The sequence below is a fragment of the Apus apus genome, chromosome 1 (assembly GCF_020740795.1).
Source record: "Apus apus isolate bApuApu2 chromosome 1, bApuApu2.pri.cur, whole genome shotgun sequence".
Lineage (NCBI taxonomy): Eukaryota > Metazoa > Chordata > Aves > Apodiformes > Apodidae > Apus > Apus apus.
Genome location: NC_067282.1, coordinates 132,052,436 through 132,070,204, shown reverse-complemented (window position 1 = coordinate 132,070,204; position 17,769 = coordinate 132,052,436). Strand labels below are relative to the sequence as shown.

General features: G+C 38.2%; 1 protein-coding gene across 4 annotated transcripts in view; it reads right to left on the bottom strand.

Annotated features, from left to right (window-relative positions):
• Window positions 1-17,769, bottom strand: part of BMAL2 (basic helix-loop-helix ARNT like 2) — a 36,516-nt gene that overhangs the window by 18,384 nt on the left and 363 nt on the right. Inside the window, exons 1-6 of one of the 4 annotated variants that reach the window (XM_051608531.1) lie at window positions 17,463-17,611; window positions 9,379-9,526; window positions 8,056-8,091; window positions 6,085-6,123; window positions 3,301-3,458; window positions 1,250-1,329 (exon numbers count right to left, since the gene is read on the bottom strand). In XM_051608531.1, the coding sequence (XP_051464491.1) occupies window positions 1,250-1,329; window positions 3,301-3,458; window positions 6,085-6,123; window positions 8,056-8,091; window positions 9,379-9,526; window positions 17,463-17,523 (522 nt within the window). In that variant the 5' untranslated portion in view covers window positions 17,524-17,611. Of the gene's footprint in view, window positions 1-1,249; window positions 1,330-3,300; window positions 3,459-6,084; window positions 6,124-8,055; window positions 8,092-9,378; window positions 9,527-11,160; window positions 11,200-17,462; window positions 17,612-17,769 lie in introns of those variants that run through there. The other 3 variants (XM_051608534.1, XM_051608533.1, XM_051608532.1) reach the window with 3 other exon arrangements.

Genomic DNA, 17,769 nt, shown 5'->3' with positions numbered 1-17,769 from the left:
ATTAGAAAGGGTATATGATGAAGTGTGAAAACATGATGATCTTTCTTCTTGCAGGTGTTATTTTTGGATCTTTTTCAAAGTACATTCTTAAGAATTTAAATGAAGGAAAGCAAGTATATTTATCACAGAATCACAGAATCCTAGGGGTTGGAAGGGACCTCGAAAGATCATCCAGTCCAACCCCCCTGCCAGAGCAGGGTCACCCAGAGCACATCACACAGGAACGTGTCCGGGGGTCTTGAATGTCTCCAGCAAAGGAGACTCCACAACCTCTTTGGGCAGCCTGTTCCAGGGCTCTGTCACTCTCACAGTAAAGAAGTTCTTCCTGATATTCACATGGAACCTCCTATGCTCCAGTTTGCAGCCACTGCCCCTTGTCCTATCACAGGACATCACTGAAAAAAGCCTGGCTGTGTCCTCCTGACACTCGCCCTTAACATATTTGTAAACACTGATGAGGTCACCACTCAGTCTCCTCTTCTCCAAGCTAAAGAGACCCAGCCCCCTCAGCCTTTCCTCATCAGGGAGATGTTCCACTCCCTTCAGCATCTCTATGGCTCTGCACTGGACTCTTTCAAGCAGTTCCCTGTCCTTCTGGAACTGAGGGGCCCAGAACTGGACACAATATACCAGATTCGGCCTCACCAAGGCAGAATAGAGGGAGAGGAGAACCTCCCTTGACCTACTAACCACACCCTTTCTAATGCACCCCAGGATGCCATTGGCCTTCTTGGCCACAAGGGCACATTGCTGGCTCATGGTCATCCTCCTGTCCACCAGGACCCCCAGGTCCCTTTCTCCTACACTGCTCTCCAGCAGGTCAGCCCCCAACCTGTACTGGTCCATGGGGGTTGTTCTTCCCCAGATGCAAGACTCTACACTTGCCCTTGTTGAATTTATGAGTAAATAAAAGCATTCTCTATACATGCATGCAAATGTCAATATCAACATTTAATATCACTTATTTTAAAACAATTAATAGGTTATTAGTATCATGTTAGATACACAGATTGTATGCAGCTTGATTACCCCTTCAAGGACTGCTGTCTGCCATGCCAACAAATGATCTGTACCCCTTTATGAAAAAGCCTGTAGAGTGGACAGAGTTTACACAGCAGTACTTACCAAATACATCAAAGCACTTGCTTGAAGAAAAAGATGGGGGGAAAAAGCACTCTCCAACTAAAACCCCAAGTTAACAGCAAGCTTTAATAAGGACATATTTAAGTAAGAGTTTCTTGACACTTACCCTAAGGATTAACTGTCGGAGCTCATCATCCTTTAAAAACGCAGGTTTATACCGGACTTCTGTATAGGAGCTAGTGGAACCTGGAAAATATATTAATTGTAGATATAATGTCAACAGTTACATTTTAGATTTACTTTTAACAGTATTTGCAACCACAACAGCTAAATAAAATAAAAATTTAAAAATTCTACAAATATTAAAAAAAAAAAAAGACCTGAAACATATGCTGGTAATGAATATGGACACAACCAGATTTTTCTTGCCCCTTATTTAGCACAAAACAAGGAAACTTCTGTTCAAGTATCTTTAATGTACTGCTGGAGAAATGGTATAATAAGAACTGAATTTTCTAGAAACATTTCATAAGTTTATTTCAGAATCCTTAACATTTGTGGAATCTGAGTAATTCCAGTGTTATAAATAGTCTTTTGGCATGAAAGTAGTACTTCACTAGTACTAGATATCCATTAATCCAAACCCCCTCTTTTGTAGTTAAATTGCATCTCTCACTACATGAAGTGGAACTGACTCACTGCATGTACTGTTCTAGCACCCATTGCAAGTACTCTAAAATAATTTTTAGCCATTAGAAATATTTCCACAACTTTTTTCTAGGTATTTTTGAGGTAAATAGTCATTGAACTTTCCAGTAAATTTCAGCATTTACTAGAATTTCACATAATATCTTGTTTTTTCTTAAAACATTTGTTTTGAAGAACATGTAACAACTGTGCTGGATGGAGTCCAGTTTATACATCCTATTGTTAAAATACAGATGTTTGAGCTGAAGATTTCTGGTAAATGCTTGTTTAAACTGCAGGTGCAATTACTGTCCTGGTCTTGTGTCACATTATTCTTTATGTAACATTCTCACCCTGTTAGGGCCAACAGGCCTCTAGAAATCACTTCCAACCTAAATTATTCTATGATTCTGTTACTGTCAAGCTAGTAGCATATTTCACTTCCCACACTTCTTTGACCTAAGCCTAATGGGGTTCTTATTAAGGTATGTTTATTAATAATAATTTTTTTTTTGCAGTGCAGATAAATTTTGATCTTTGCTTACCATTGACCAAATTACTATTCTAAAACAGTGCTGCCAAAAAAACCTGAAAACTTGTGTGCTGCTGATAGACCATGTGATATGCAACTTGTATTGGATACAATTCTTCTAGGGGAGGAAAAAAAAAATCCCAGAAACTAGCAATAGTAAAAGAGGAGGAAGGAACATATCCTGGTTTGATCCCAAAATTAACCATTCAGTGAGATTCATGATTACTGTTCTTGCAAGCAAAATATCAAGTTTGAAAGATTATTATGCGCAAATGTAATTTTTAATTTAGTTTTATGCAACTGGTTTTGTTTTTATGAAAGTACACTGTAAAAGACTTATCTATCACTTAAGTGAGTTCTCTGTGCTCCCTACCAGTGGAACTACTTACAAAATTTTCTTTGGTCAAGCATTTTTTAAATGGCCATTTTCCATGATGTCGTAAATTTTGAAGTCAACAGATAAATATAAAATTCCAATATGGAGAACAAAGGATTGGTGCAGTCACAAACATGGTAACAAAAAAAGGAGTGTGAAGACCATTTGCTTCTTTATTGGCAGTACAGCTGTTAGCATCAGTACAGTACCAGAGATATTACTGTTACAGAAAGTAGGATGGAAAGTAAACCTCAGAAAACACATTTCTGATTCAGGGATTGGAAAATAATGAAAGAGACTTGCTTGGTCATTGTAATTTTTAAAAAGGAGTGACTTGATTGCAATACCCTGAGCAGATACAAAATATCAGACACTGAAGGGTGGCTTTTTTCAGCTATACTAAGCAAAAAGAATAAATGAAGTTCTGGAAGCTACAAACATGAAAATTTAAATGAAGGACAGACTCAGAATTGAACTCAGCAAGGAAAAGTAAATTAAATTACCTTTGATTTATTTAGCATCAAAGAAAATACACAGGATCTTTTTGTAGAAGATCTTCACAGTACGTAGAAGATACACCCGACAGAACACAGACTTTCAGATTTACTTGCCTTAAACCCACCTTTTAAAGATTTTAAGTGTTGCACAGCCATCCGTAACACTGTAAGCTTGTCTAGCTTTCGTGCCATGGGATTGCACTGAGGTATCATAGCAGACAATTCCTCTATCAAATTATTCATTTTGTCTCTTCTTCTTTTCTCTGTTTGACTGTGAGCCTCTCTAAGATTAAAAAAAAAAATAAAAAAATTTAAAGAGAGATGTACAACCATGATTTTCCCCATACTATTAATCAATTACATTTTGGGAATAGAATATATCAGAAGTACTACTGCACTGAAACAGTCTTTCATATGCTACATATTTGACAACTGAATTGGATTCACTTGAACAAAGCAGAAATGGTCACAATAATGATGTGAAATACTGAGGGGAAAAATCATCTCAAGCAACAATTTGATGATATGTGGCAGTAACAAGAGGCTATGAAGACTTCTAAAAGTTAAATTCTTCTTGTGACCCTTGATGTCCAAGTGAATACCTTACAGTATACCAGAGAACTTCTGATATCATTAGTAATCACTGGGAGACGTTTCTACTCCCTGCCTCCATTGCTACCTGGCCTGTGTAACTAAGATGGGGTATTCATTCAGCTACCTTTTAAAAAACAAACAAAAAACAACCACCACCAAAACACCAATGAATGGCCTAAGCACTTGCTAAAGCATCTCTCAACTCAGTTTTCTGCAAACTCACAACAATCTGAGATGAGCCATGTATTCATGTTATCTCATTACCTTAAAAATTATTAAGATTGAAGAAAGATTTGACCACAAGCCTTTATTCATAGCACAGCACAAACAGCAGACAACACATTTGTATGTGCTCGTAAGCTATGTAGTGGAAACTGAAAGAAAAAGCTATGCCTCGTTTAATTTCACCAGAAGTATATCAGAAAGCTTTCCCCTTCATTCACCTGATAAGATGGTAGAAAGGGGTTTCAGCCTCTGTGCATACCTTGTGTCTCAGATTTTGTCTCTCTGCAAGCCTCAGCCCAAGAACTCAACCAGAGAAACAGAGATTCTGTTCTTGGACAGCTTTAATCAGAAATCCCCTTCTAAGGCACTACAATTCATGAATATGTTGGTATCTCAGGTCACTTTTTCTTTCTTTCTTTCCAGTGGAGCATGTTAGCTTTTCTAGCTGAGTACCTTCCCTCTAACATCCTTCAGCTGATCAAGAAAACTTTAATTCATTCTATTCCCTCCTTACTCAGAAGACAAGCTAGCCACTCAATTAAAATGAAGATTATTTTCCTTTCTGATTGAGACCAGACATAATGGTAGTTAACCAAACTAAGAAACAGCATGTTTTGGTTAACTTATCTCCAAAACTCTTCCTCTTAGGCATACTGTAACAGAAAGCATTAAAGGTAATAAACTATGTCTGGCCTGTTGAGAAAGAACAAAGTACAATTTTAAAACCAGTCTTCTATTATTATAATTCTTTTTCCCAAAACAGAAATGCCCTCTCCACACAAATAATTCTGGGCCATTCATCCAAGCAGTTAGCTTTTCTCTCTCTAAAGCCTTTTTTAAAATGAAATTTTCTCAACTCTGCAGATTCACCCAACTCTTTCTTTGCGTCAGGTAGGAGGAATCAAGTAATGTATTGCGTATGCTCTTTGAACTGTGAGCCTCAGGAAGACACATACCAACATTTGGGGAAAAAGCAATCTTCCGTCTCTAAGAGTCGAGAAGTTAGAGAGACCTGAATAGGTGGATGCAGAAATTCAGGTGATAACTGGATAATTCAAAAAGTCTGCTGTTAACATTCCTCAGTTATAAAGCAGAAGGGAAAAAAGCAAGTTCCCCAACAGGTTTGCAAAAAGAAACACTGGAGGGAGATAACTGTTAAGCAGACATTCCAAGCATCTTCAAATTATTGTTTTCCTCCAATTAATGAACCAAAACTTAAGGTAAAAATACCCCGGTGCAACATTAAAGTTATTAAAGCACTGTACAAAACAGAATCTTGTAGAGCAATCTGGGACACTCAGTAAAGGGAAATTAATTTTGGAATTAAAAATATCTAATATATTTTGGAACACCACTTCTATTTAATTTAAGTTAGAAGCACACTTCATAATGATTATACTGTATAAATAATGCTTGTGGCAGCAGAGTGGGTAAAGTATTTCTGCTTTGACATCTCTGCTCATACAAATAAAAGACTTATTTTAAAAACAACTTTATTAAACAGCTCTAGTCTTACTAAGAGGCTTGTCTATAGCTTAAAGTACTTTCCAGATGAATCATGAATGCATTCAGTCACACAGCATTTCAAATCTTACAAGTGCTTTATGTGAATTTCCATTTGGATTCAGGTAAGATGTGAATTTGAACTTCATTGGCAAACTTCCAATAATTCCCTACACAAAAACTTGTTCCAGAACAAGAATACTTTGTTATGTGTTAGCTGAATCAATTTTCATGCAGGATAAATTATAAATACCTCCAAGTGTAGACAAATCTAGAAAAATAATTCTCAAATTCATACAGACTGAGGATCAGCTCCTCCCTTTATACATGACTTAAGTGTACTGCATTTCATTCTCACCTTGAAAATTTTAACCTCAAGTTTTGCTAAACTGAGATATTTTGCAACACAACTTTCATTAAAATTGGTAGAAAATAAAATCCTCAAGGAGGATAAGAGTATAAATTTAGGGGGAAAAGTTTACTGTTGAATATTGGACAATTTTAATGAATGTTACCCCAAAATTAATATTTTACTTTGTGAATCCTAACATTTACTAGCAAAATGTAATTTTATTGTAAATTAGTACCTGAAATCTTTTATTCTAACAGGTTCTTCATCTTCACTCCTAGAGGAAATAAGATAATAGTTTTACATTGCATATTTAATACTAGGCACTTCTTTCCTCCCATGAATTCAGGAAGATATATAAAATACTAAAAATTTACTATGGCTAACAAAAGCAAACCCACAAAAATCCTTAATACAAAACTGATCTATCAAGTGATGCATAACAGAAAGAGATCAAAGCGTAAGTTGCAATATTCATAGTTATGTAAGCATATTATAGGGTACTTCATAATTATGGGTCTATTTCTACCCTGGATAAAACTAAACTAATAGAACAGTCAGATAAACCCAGGATTTTTTTTTTTTTTTTTACTTCAAAAATACACAAAATACATCATCTACTCATGTTTTTATTTCCAAATTCTTACAGTCAAAAGATGAAAAGAGCAACACTGGTCTAGACTGGATCTAAAATACACTTTAATTGTTCCCGGTCAGAAAAAGCAAAAATATTTTCCCCTACCATACAGCAATGACTGGAAGGTCTATGTAATAAAACTGTAAATGAAAGACAAGCACAGGGCCTGTATCATGCCAAATACTTGGCAGCAGGAAAATATAAAGGATTATTCAAACAAGGGCAATGAACTTCTTTTGTCCCTAAGACTGCTGTATTCTTCAACACCATCTATTAAATCTACACTCTTCCAGTTTAAAGCTACCACTCCTTGTTCTATTGCTACATGCCCTTATAAAAAGTCCCTCCCCAGATTTCTGGTATGTCCCCTTCAGAAGGTCACTATAAAGGTCTCCCCAGAGCTTTCTCCAGGCTTAACAACCCCAGCTTTCTCAGACCATCTTCATGGCCCTCCTCTGGACTTGCTCCAACAGCTCCATGTCCTTCCTGTGTTGGGGGCTCCAGAACTGGACACAATACTACAGATGGGGTCTCACAAGAGCAGAGCAGAGGGATCCCTGAATACATGCAGGGGAGGGCAACAGAGCTGGTGAAACTGCTGGAAGGAATGTCCTGTGAGGAGTGGCTAAGGACTCTGGGTTTGTCTAGTTTGGAGAGAAGGCTGAGAGGCAACAGCTCTCTACAGCTTCCTGAGGAGGGGAAGCCAAGAGGGAGGTGCTGATCCCTGGTGAAATCGTGGGTGGAAATGGTTCAAAGCTGCACCGAGGAGGTTTAGACCAAACATTAGGAAGCATTTCTTTACTGAGAAGGTGGCCAAATACTGGAACAGGCTTCATACAGAGATGGTCAATGCTTCAAGCTTGTCAGTGTCTAAAAGGAATTTGGACAATGCCCTTAACAGCATGAGATGAGATTATCATTGTAGGTCCCTTCCAGTTGAAATATTGAGTATTATAAAAACAGAATACTACACATCTACATATAAACAAATATACTTTCTAAATAAGGTATTCAGGTGCAGAAAAAGAAATCACAGCAAAGTAACTGTGTAATTAATGACTATCCCATAACACACACATACAAAGTCTTTACTTATGCTGCACAGCCAATCTTAAGTCTAGCTTGCCACCTTGTGATAGAATTATTTTAACATAGCTGTGGTAGTTCTATTTCAAAAACATTTGTCAAGATTAAAACAAACAAACAAAAAATGTTGACATGCACTAGTACTTTCTAGGAAGAGTATGAGACCTTTCCTTTACCTCCCTAGTATTCTTATTTAACTGTTCCTTGTCATTTGTTCCCCTTCTTACCTTAACTTCAATACTAAGCCTGCTAAAGTTATAAGCAAGTCAGAGTATCTTCTTATAAAGAAACACCAGAACACCTTAACAATGGGTGGGCCTATCCATTCCATTTATTACCTACATGTTTAGCACCTGGTGCCATACAAAGATGTACCTTTAGACAAAGCACGCCTTAAGGCAAACTGCACAGCTCACCTAACCAAACAGGAAAACACAGTATGTTTATAGCACTGAAAACAGAAATAGTTTGATTTATAAAAAGTACCTTTTCTGAGGATCACCTTCAACTTCAACTGTCTCCCTGCAGAAACGAATAGTAAAATAAACATGTAGTTCAAAGCAAGAACAGATGACTTGATACAGCCAGTGAAAAAAGTCACAAAATTTTTCAGCAAGAACATTAGTTTTTAGCAAGTAATTACTAGTTCTTATAAAATGATACCTTTTCTATTAGTATTTCAACTTTGAAATTTTTTTTTTTTTATATGACAGAAGTTTCATGAAATCAGAGAGAGATCCAGACTTCATGGGAACACTATTGATGAACCAGCCCTTTCACTGAACCGGTAAAAATCAACAAGAGTTACTGAAAAAGAATGGAGACCTTTTTTTTCAGAAACTATGGTATTTGTGGAGTTTTCAGACATCTACAAGATACACTTGAACCTTCAGGTTGGCAATTACATCAACATCTCCACTGTGGCTACATTCTGTAGATCAACTGGCTATTTATGGAAGAAGCAGAGAATTCCATTAATAGCAACAAATATATGTGTATTTCCCCCTCCCCACTTTTTAAACACGGATTTTCCACACTAGTTTGGAGATACTTGTAAAACACTAGATCTGCAGGCTGATTCGTGTCCCTTCTGGCTGATTAATACAGCTTTGAATAGATCACTTTAAAAGCACATTTTCTATGTAAATGATTATTTGGTTAACTGGCATCTGTTTGGCAGTTATAAAACAAAACAGTCAACAATACCATCTCAGTACTCAAGTATGACCCATTTAGAAAGACTGAGTACTACTGTAGGACAGTCCTCATTTTTAGGTCATAGGTCTGTCCGGACATGTAAGTAAAGAGCTGCCTTGGTCACTGAAGAAGCAGTTCCAACTCTGCAGTTCTAGATCAAAGAGCTTAGTTAGTAATCTTGTTTTATGCTTCAAGGTGATATTCTAGTGTGCACTTGTGAGAGTTCAAACAACTTAATAATAATTTGCTGCTAGGAGAACGTGCCTTTACTAGCAAGCAAAGAACAAAACAAACAAAAAAATAAAGAAAGAAGAAGAAAAAAAATCAATAATAAAAGTTAGGATTGAAATTTCAGCATTAGAGACACATTACCCAGACAGTTCAGGCCAGGAAATGGCCTGAATCATAGAATCCTACATACATCCCTTAGATGTAAGGATTACTTTTTCTGTTTTTAATATCTCAAGACTGTAAAAGAATGAATTGGGAAGAAATTGTAATAAATAATGGTAATAAATAAAAGAAAGAGGATTAGACAGTTACCAGGTTGCATAAATAACAGATGAATGTCTCAAATTCATGTTGAGACGCATACAGAACTGATGTGCTTACTGGTTATCAGAATCACTTCCTTTGCGCTTCCTTGGAATCTCAGCCACAGAAGCATTGAAAGAAGTGGTGGTAGCAGACTTAGTTACTGGATTCATGAGGCTGGGTACTCCAGAAGCAATGCACGGATTTCCATCTACTGAGAAATTATCTTTGAATGAGGAAAAAAAAAATAAATATATCAGTGTCCAGGAGGAGCTGTATCATTGTATATCCATTCTGATTTTCATTTGGAAAAAACAAATTGTTGGTACGTGGCTCCTAGAACTCTGAAACAAAAAAACAGGGGTTGCATGGCTGCAACCTAAGTACAGAAAAAGTGCACATTGTCTTCCCACAGTCTGGCAGTGATCTCATCAACCAAATCAACACAACGATATAATATAAAATATATCTCGTCTCCGCCTTACACAATCTTTGCAGACTACACTTAAATTCCCCAAGATCTCAAACACCCTGCTGCAAAATCACAAGATGTGGAATTAGTTATCAGATCAAAATACTGTGACTAACACTAAATCAAACTTCAAAACTATATAAGGAAATAGCATTTTTTTAAACAAGCTCAACATTCAAAACAATTAAAGTTTGTCGTAACTACCTTCCTGACGAAAAATCTACAATTACACATAATTTCAGTCAAGTAAGTCAGAATCAAGCTCATCAAGTACTACTTCAAAGTTCCGTTCACAATTCTCCTCTCTAGGAAAACTGCTTTGTTTGTGGGAGGTCCAGTCTTAACCCAGAATAATCCTAGTGACCTAGCAGGAAAGGAAAACAGTCTCAAGAAATCTAAGCATCTTTACACTTCTTTTCTATCTTAATGCAAAGCTATTACAAAAAATTATGTCTAGGTAAAAAAATCAGAATCATCTCTGTTCCAGCAAATGTAGGAAATAATTTGAGCTTTATGTCCTAGTAAGGAAAGCATCCTATGTGATACATCTAGAAAAAATAAAGAATTACCTCCAAGAAGGACAGATGAGGGATTGAGAGGGTCATTTAAGGAAGTGAGCATCTCCTACTTTTGCAGGAGGCAAAACTCAAGATCAGTACTTTCAAAATCCAACAGGAAAGAAAAACTGGATACTTTATTGCAAACTCCCTTTTTATTAGCATCTGTGCTGTCTGTAAATGATAGGTAAACGTGCATATTTCTTTTTCCTCTTAGGTGTAAGCATACCTTACCCCAGTAAAATTACCTCTAGGTTCTCATTTTCTGTTGGAATATGACTCTGGAGAGTTAAACAAAAATAGGCTAATACTTGAAAAACAGCTCGCCTAGTCTTCTACTAATCCTGTCTACCAAGTCAGACCACACAGAATCAGCCTCTGTTTTATTTCAGAAAGCTCTTTAACTCAAGCCACGCTGCAGGTTCCAAAAAAGAGGTGGAAACTCAAATAATTAATCAATACTTGAAAAATAAGTAATAGCCTTTGAGTATCTGCAAGAGAGAGAAAATCTGGTTACCTCAAATACACAAGATAGTCAAGTTAGGGTTATTAAAAATACACTAAAATAAATCACATCGTACATACCACAAAGGCTTAATCGATAGATGCTTGAAATATTTATGATTAATCATTGCTTCATAATAGTCTCATTTTATATTTCTACTATAAATTTGTGCAATTATAAAGCAAACAAAACCCCCCAACAATTCCAAATAAACTCTTTATTTATAAAGAGTATTTTTAATTCACTTAGGTCATAGCAGCCTATAACTACCAGATTAAGGTAACAAAGTATAATCATACTTCATGAATATTCATGAAAGTACTTACTAAACAGAAACCTTACATATATCAAAGACAAGAATGCCTTCAGCACAACAGATTCTTTCGTCCTGGAACAAAGCAGGACAGAACAGACCCACTGACCTAAATACGCCTTTGCACACAGATGGCCAGCTTGCTTTCTAAACCCCTTCCCTTTAAAGAAACAAAATGAAATGCATCATTTACAGCTCTTCCAATTTATCCTTCAGATTATCAAAATAATTACTATTTCTTCCCCTCGCGCTCAAGCAGCAAATTCTGAGTACTGCATTTAACTGCATTTCCCAACACTACCCTTATCTTTTTCTTAACTGAGAAAACAAAAAACATTTAGATTATCAGCAACAATGATCTATTAAGAACTTCAACATTACAATTTTTAGGTGATAGATTGAATCCTAAATACTACCACTGTGACAAATTAAATGCCATGTTAAATGCCATCTAATTAAGTTCCAGTAAAATAGCTGGTTGACCTGAGACAAAAATATATGTTTAAGAATCTGTATTGATTCCTGACAGGTACAAGATGCAGCATATACCCTTTACATATATTCTTTAAGATTCTCAAAAAACCCTACAACCCAAACCAAACCACAACAAACCCAAAAAACCAAAAACCATGCAAAAGAAAACAAGTAAGAGAAATAAATTTAAAGATTCAGAACTACCAAAATGAGTAGAAAAGTAATTATTTGGAATTTAACAGACAAGAGCAAATCTTTTTAATACCTACTACTCACTGAACAAGAAGCAGACAGAAACAGTTCATAAAGTTAAGTCACCTTTGAGAAGTCAGTAAGAGTGCTTTAAAATAATCTCTTAGGGCTTTCTAATAGCAATCATTATGATACTAGGTGATTCCAAGGTGCTCATTCTCTCCCTGAAGAGTCCGCTAATCTCATGTAGTCTGTGATGAAAGACTTTGTTACTTCTCCAGCTTTACCACTTTGGGAGAGCTGGATAAAGGATTTTTAAAATCTTTGGGTTCCCAGAGAATGAGCTAGAATGCATCCCAATGACCACGGTGTAATTCTATGAGAGGAAAAAGCTGTATTTTTACTTTTCATTTGTGCACCTGCCTGAATTTCCTATATTTTCAATTTCTGTGAACATTTTAATACTACCAACATCAAAACCAAACACCCGTATGAACATATGAAGCAAAACTAAATGTTTCTGAATTTCATAGCACTCTTGCTTCATGAAAAATAATATTCAGAGAGACCATTCTTTATCACAAATTTATTTTCCTGGAAAACTGAAATTACTAGTCAATTTTTAAACTACTAGAAACAGTAATTCAACTAGAGGTATTTTGTTTTACTTCCCGAAGACTATTACTTACACTAGTTTGGTGTGCAAGACAAAAGTCCAACTGGAAAATTACACTTTTTAAATTTCTTTTTTTAAAATTATTCCTGTTAATTTCAAAGTTCTGTTAATGCCCTGGCATACTGGTAAACCAATTTTAAGTTACTTGTTCCTCAAATGCATTTGGCTAGTTATGATCTATGTTTGGCTTTTAGTATTACACAGATGTGTATTTATATGAAAAGTTAAGCACATTTTAAAAGCATATTATGCACATTAGCACAGATGTAAGTAATACTGAAAAAAAATCTCACTGTTACAATTATCTCTGTGTTAAAGCAAAAACCACACAAGCACTACAAACACATCACATGAAAAACCGCTCATTCCCAATTAGTGTATAATAAAGAACTATTATTTTAACACTCACTTTAGTATCTTTCATAATCAGGCAAACAAAGTATTTCAGGAATGGTTATCAACATATAATGTTCTCATCACATCAACATACAAGACCATACCCAACTGAACTACAACCTCTCTCATGTTTTTCTGCAAGAAAATAAAACAACTTTACAGTCCCCAAAGGGGTTGGCATGAAAGTGAACTGCAAATGAGCTACTGCTGTTTAGGGGTGGGACCTGAAGTAAAGACATACAAAATCAACCATATTCCTATGTTTGACAAAGGTTCAGAGTAAATCACATGCAATCCTTTAAGAAACAGCGCTTGGGAGCCTCTACATTTTTCCAATTACCGACAATAATATTTTCTAAACACATGCCACATTCCTGAGCTGTTTTCTCCACTAACAGTTTTAAGGTTCTCAATTCCTAAACAAATACCATCTATGAGAAAAGGCTTATGACCAAACTCCATCAGCCAAAAAAGTTGAGATTCATCTGAACATATAAAGATGTCCACATCTGAACTGGCCATTCTTGTCCAAGGGAAGACAACATTTCTAGGTGATTCATCTCAATCTAAAATAGATTTCTACAGTTGGTTAAACGAAATACAGTCCAAGGTGCCTACCTCTATTAAGAATTACACAAAGACCAAAGTAACTAGCTCAGAGTTGGATATCTTCTCTGTAGATATTTAAACATAAATGAGAAGAATCCCACCCAAGGTGGATATAGAACTCTTATGTAATTCTTAAAATATAACTTCCATAGATAACACCTATTTGTGTCACATTCAACAAGTTTAAGCCCAAGACAGTCTTCCAAAAGTATTGCCTTAATTATGCACTACTACCTCATGACCCACTCACTCCCTCCCATGAAAGCTAATAAACCTAGCTTTTCCGTCCAGGTTTACTCCTCACTGGCTTTCCTAAAATAACACTTCACTATTAAACACTACTTTCACTTTTTAGAATAATCAAAAGGTTATCATACAAGATACACATAAGCACTCCAAAAATGAACAGAAAAATACAAGTCTTGAAGATATTAGTAAATTAATTTTAAAAGCTGTCAGTCAGCCCTCATGTAGCCAGTTTGAAAAAAGAACATCTAAATCCATCTATCAGGATATTACAGTAAAATGGGCTTGACATAAAATGTCAATAAATAAGGACATTTATAAAACTTACGGATGGCACTCTTCATAGTCTGTGAATAAGCATACACACCAGACTTGGAGAAATGTCACAGCTCTGCAGTTGCTTAAGTTAACAATGGCACAAGCTTTCTAAGAATAAGAAGGCACTTCCAATCCAGCTTCATACTTTGAAAAACTTTCTGGCAGAAGGAAAAACTTTTAGTTACAAGTTCAAGCTTTGACAAGTTCAAAGAAGCCAAAATTATGCTAGAACATACAGTAGTTAAAGTGGCACATAAGTGTAATTTAGTCTAACTAGATGAGTTATTGAAATTGAAATCTCCTCACACAAGCTATTAGGCTATGTCTACAGCAGTAAATGCAATGGCAGAACAGCCACTGGTCAGTAGAGAGTAGCAGCTGCTTCAGAAGCCCGTTTCTAATTTTTAAGTAGTTCAGGGAGCTTACACTAAATTACATTCAGTCTGGTTCAGTGGGCCAAAAATCCTTACAATGCATGTGTTTTAATGCTGTGTGGAAACAAATTACTGCTTCAGTCCCTTATGTTTGGAGTCGAAGTATATTTGGTACAGGCCTGGCATAGCACTAACCCTCCTACAAGAAAATTCTACTTTAGTTTCTTCTGAAAAGAGTCCAGTTCATTTACACCACAACTGCTGTGCAAACCAAAACAATAAGCAGTCAGTGAAGACGATGGGGGATTCAGTTCAAGCCAATGCTATTGCTTTGAACCAAAATGCTCCCATGCACACAGCCTCTGAGCACTTATTGGATTTCAGGGTCTCAGTCAACAGTCTGCAGGAGTGCAGTCATACAAAGAAGCAGATATATATATATATATATATATACACACACAAGCAATTTAAAGTTTCTAAACTGAGGTATTACTCAAAATGCCAAGTTGGATTCTTAAGTTTTGTCACAATTTAAATGACCTTTTTTTTTTAAAGACATAAGCAATTAGACATATCTCTCTATATATGCAGCACACACAGAGGATGGTTATTTTTCTAATATTATTTCAATCAGTTCTTACTGCAGATTTTCATTAATGAATGAGGAAACTGTACCCGTATCCTACATACCTACAGTACTGTATGAGGAAGAAAGTCAAAGCTGCTGTGATCTGTATCACTCTACAGGCCTTGCAGATCTGAACAACTACAAAGCAAAGAACCATATTTTCTAAACAGGACTGAGAGTTGTACGAAATATTAATTTTATTGTAAAGCTTTAAAATAGGGTATGAAAAGCATCTTCAAGCTAATTACAGCACCTCTGGCATCCAGATTATAACCCACACTATCTCTCATTGAAAGCTGGGGCAACAGTTTTCATTGTTGAAAAAAGTAGAAATGTTCTGTTTAAAATAGGGGTTTTTTTCCCCTAAATTTTATAAGCCTGTGCAATGCAGGAGCACAGTCAAGTATCACAGCTTACCAAATAAATAATACACGTATTTAATACATTTCAAACACTAAATATTTCTCCAAACCTATTAGTGTATTAAAATATGACTGTAACTAGAAAGTGAAAAGATACTACACAAGCCCTTGAAAGCCTATTCTGCTTTCCCAGTCACTTTCAGACTCCAACGAGGTCACTGATAGAAATCGAGAACTGCAGTTCATTACTGGAAAAAAAAAAAACACGAACCAAAAACCAACAAAAAACCCAAAACAACACCCACAGAAAAACCACCTCTCCAATCACAAGGAATCTAAAGGAATCAAGGTGGCTTACTACTGCAAAATATATTATTGTAAAATGCTGACTCCCATCAGCCAGCTGCAGAACTTCCATGGTTTTAGCTGGCCCTGGAGTCCAAACAGGGAGCTGTCAACAGAGTATTCATCATTCTTTATGTCTCACAATCATCTACCAAATTATTTCCTTATACCATGAATTTGATTCTTAGTTGACATCAACTGGCCAGTTCAGGGTTTGTTTTTCTTAGCATACAAGTATAAAAATAACATGTACACTCAAGTGAAACAAAACCAACCAACCAACAACCCAGCTAACCTCCATTTGAGCCTATTCCTACTTGTTTCTTCAAAATCCATTAGAAGACTAGGAGTAAACATGGGTAACAAAACAAACCAGGGACGGGATTTCTTTCACTGTAAAACATAAAAGCCTACATTTCTTTGCTTTCCCAAATCTATTTGTTAATTGAAATGTCTGCATATTTTGAGTTTTCTTTATTTTGGTTATCTCCTCTCCTTACAGTATGTGCATGACAGAGAAACAATAAACTCCTTTTTTTAAGCACTATTTACCAGACTGCAGAAACTCTCAAGAAAAAAAAAGCCCACTCTGTTTTCAAACACTAGATTACTTGCTACAAAATTATACCAGTATTTAAACAATCAAGCAGCAGAGACTGAGAAACGCCAAGTATGCTAGACAAGCAGGACCCCCCCCCCATACCCATATAAACACACATAACCCAGCAGAACTTTAGAAAACAGCTACTACTACTAAACCTAGAAGAACGGGTGCCAACTAAACCGAGCCTCGGTGATGCCTGAGAAGAGATTTCCTCGCTTCTGTTTTTCAAAGCCCGTGCAAAACACTTCTTTCTCCTCAGAGAGAGGAAGCAACATGCCCATTTCAAAGCAGGAAGAGCACGAGCAGCGGCGGGTGCCTTTCAAGCAGACGCGTTTTAGTACCAGAAACTTACGATTTAAAAACGAGGAAGGAACATCCAATCTTGGTCACCATACAAGCGGGGGGTATGCGCGCACACACACACACACACGGCAGCCAAAATCGCGACACCTAAAATACTAAATGATGTTCAGCTACCAAAAGAAATCCCTACTCGCCTCTCGGGAACACATAAAGCAGCGAAGCGTATATCGGAAACAAGTCAACTATCTCTTAAGTTAAAAAAAAAAAACAACAAATCGTGTTTTTAGCCCACGTCCCACCGGTGTCACGACACACCTGTGAGAGGAGCAGAGCAGAGCAGAGCAGAGCGGGGGCATTCCCCCGGGACTGCCCGGCCAGCGCACACCCCACACCGCCCGGCACCCCCCGCCTCGCCTCCCCGGGCCAGGGCAGCCCCGCAGCCTTCGGGTCACGCCGGCGGCCGGCGCAAAACCAACAAGCCCCACAGCGGCCACCGAGCGGTCCTGGGGGACACGACCGGACCCGAGCGCCCTGACAGAAGCAGGCTGCTCCCCACTGGGGGGGGGGGCGTGGGGCCGCACTGGAGACACGCACCCGGCCCCGCCGCCGGCGCCCGCCTCACCGCAACGCTCCCGCCACACCGGGGAGGCGGGCGGGCAAGGCAGGCAGACACACAGACAGACAGACAGACTGCCAGGCACCACCCGCAGCCCCCCGCAGCGGGCCGGGGTGGGGGGGTAGGTGGGCACCCCGCCGCCGCCCGCCCCCTCTCCCCACGCCACAGCCACCTTCAGGGGCCCGCCGCTCCTCCTCCGGCCCCTCGGCGCTCCCCGCTCCGGCCTCGGCCATGGCGGGCGGCCCGTGCCCCGCTCCACAGCGCCCCCGGCAGCGGCGGCATGAGCTGAGGTGAGCTGAGGTGAGGAGGAACAGCCCGCCCCGCCGGGGGAGGGAGGGAGGGAGGCGGGGAGGGAGGGCTCACGCAGCGCGGCCCCGGGAGGAGGGCTGCCCGGGGCGGGGAGGGCTGCCCGGGGCGGGGAGGGCTGCCGGGCAGGGAGGGCTGCCGGGCAGGGAGGGCTGCCGGGCAGGGAGGGCTGC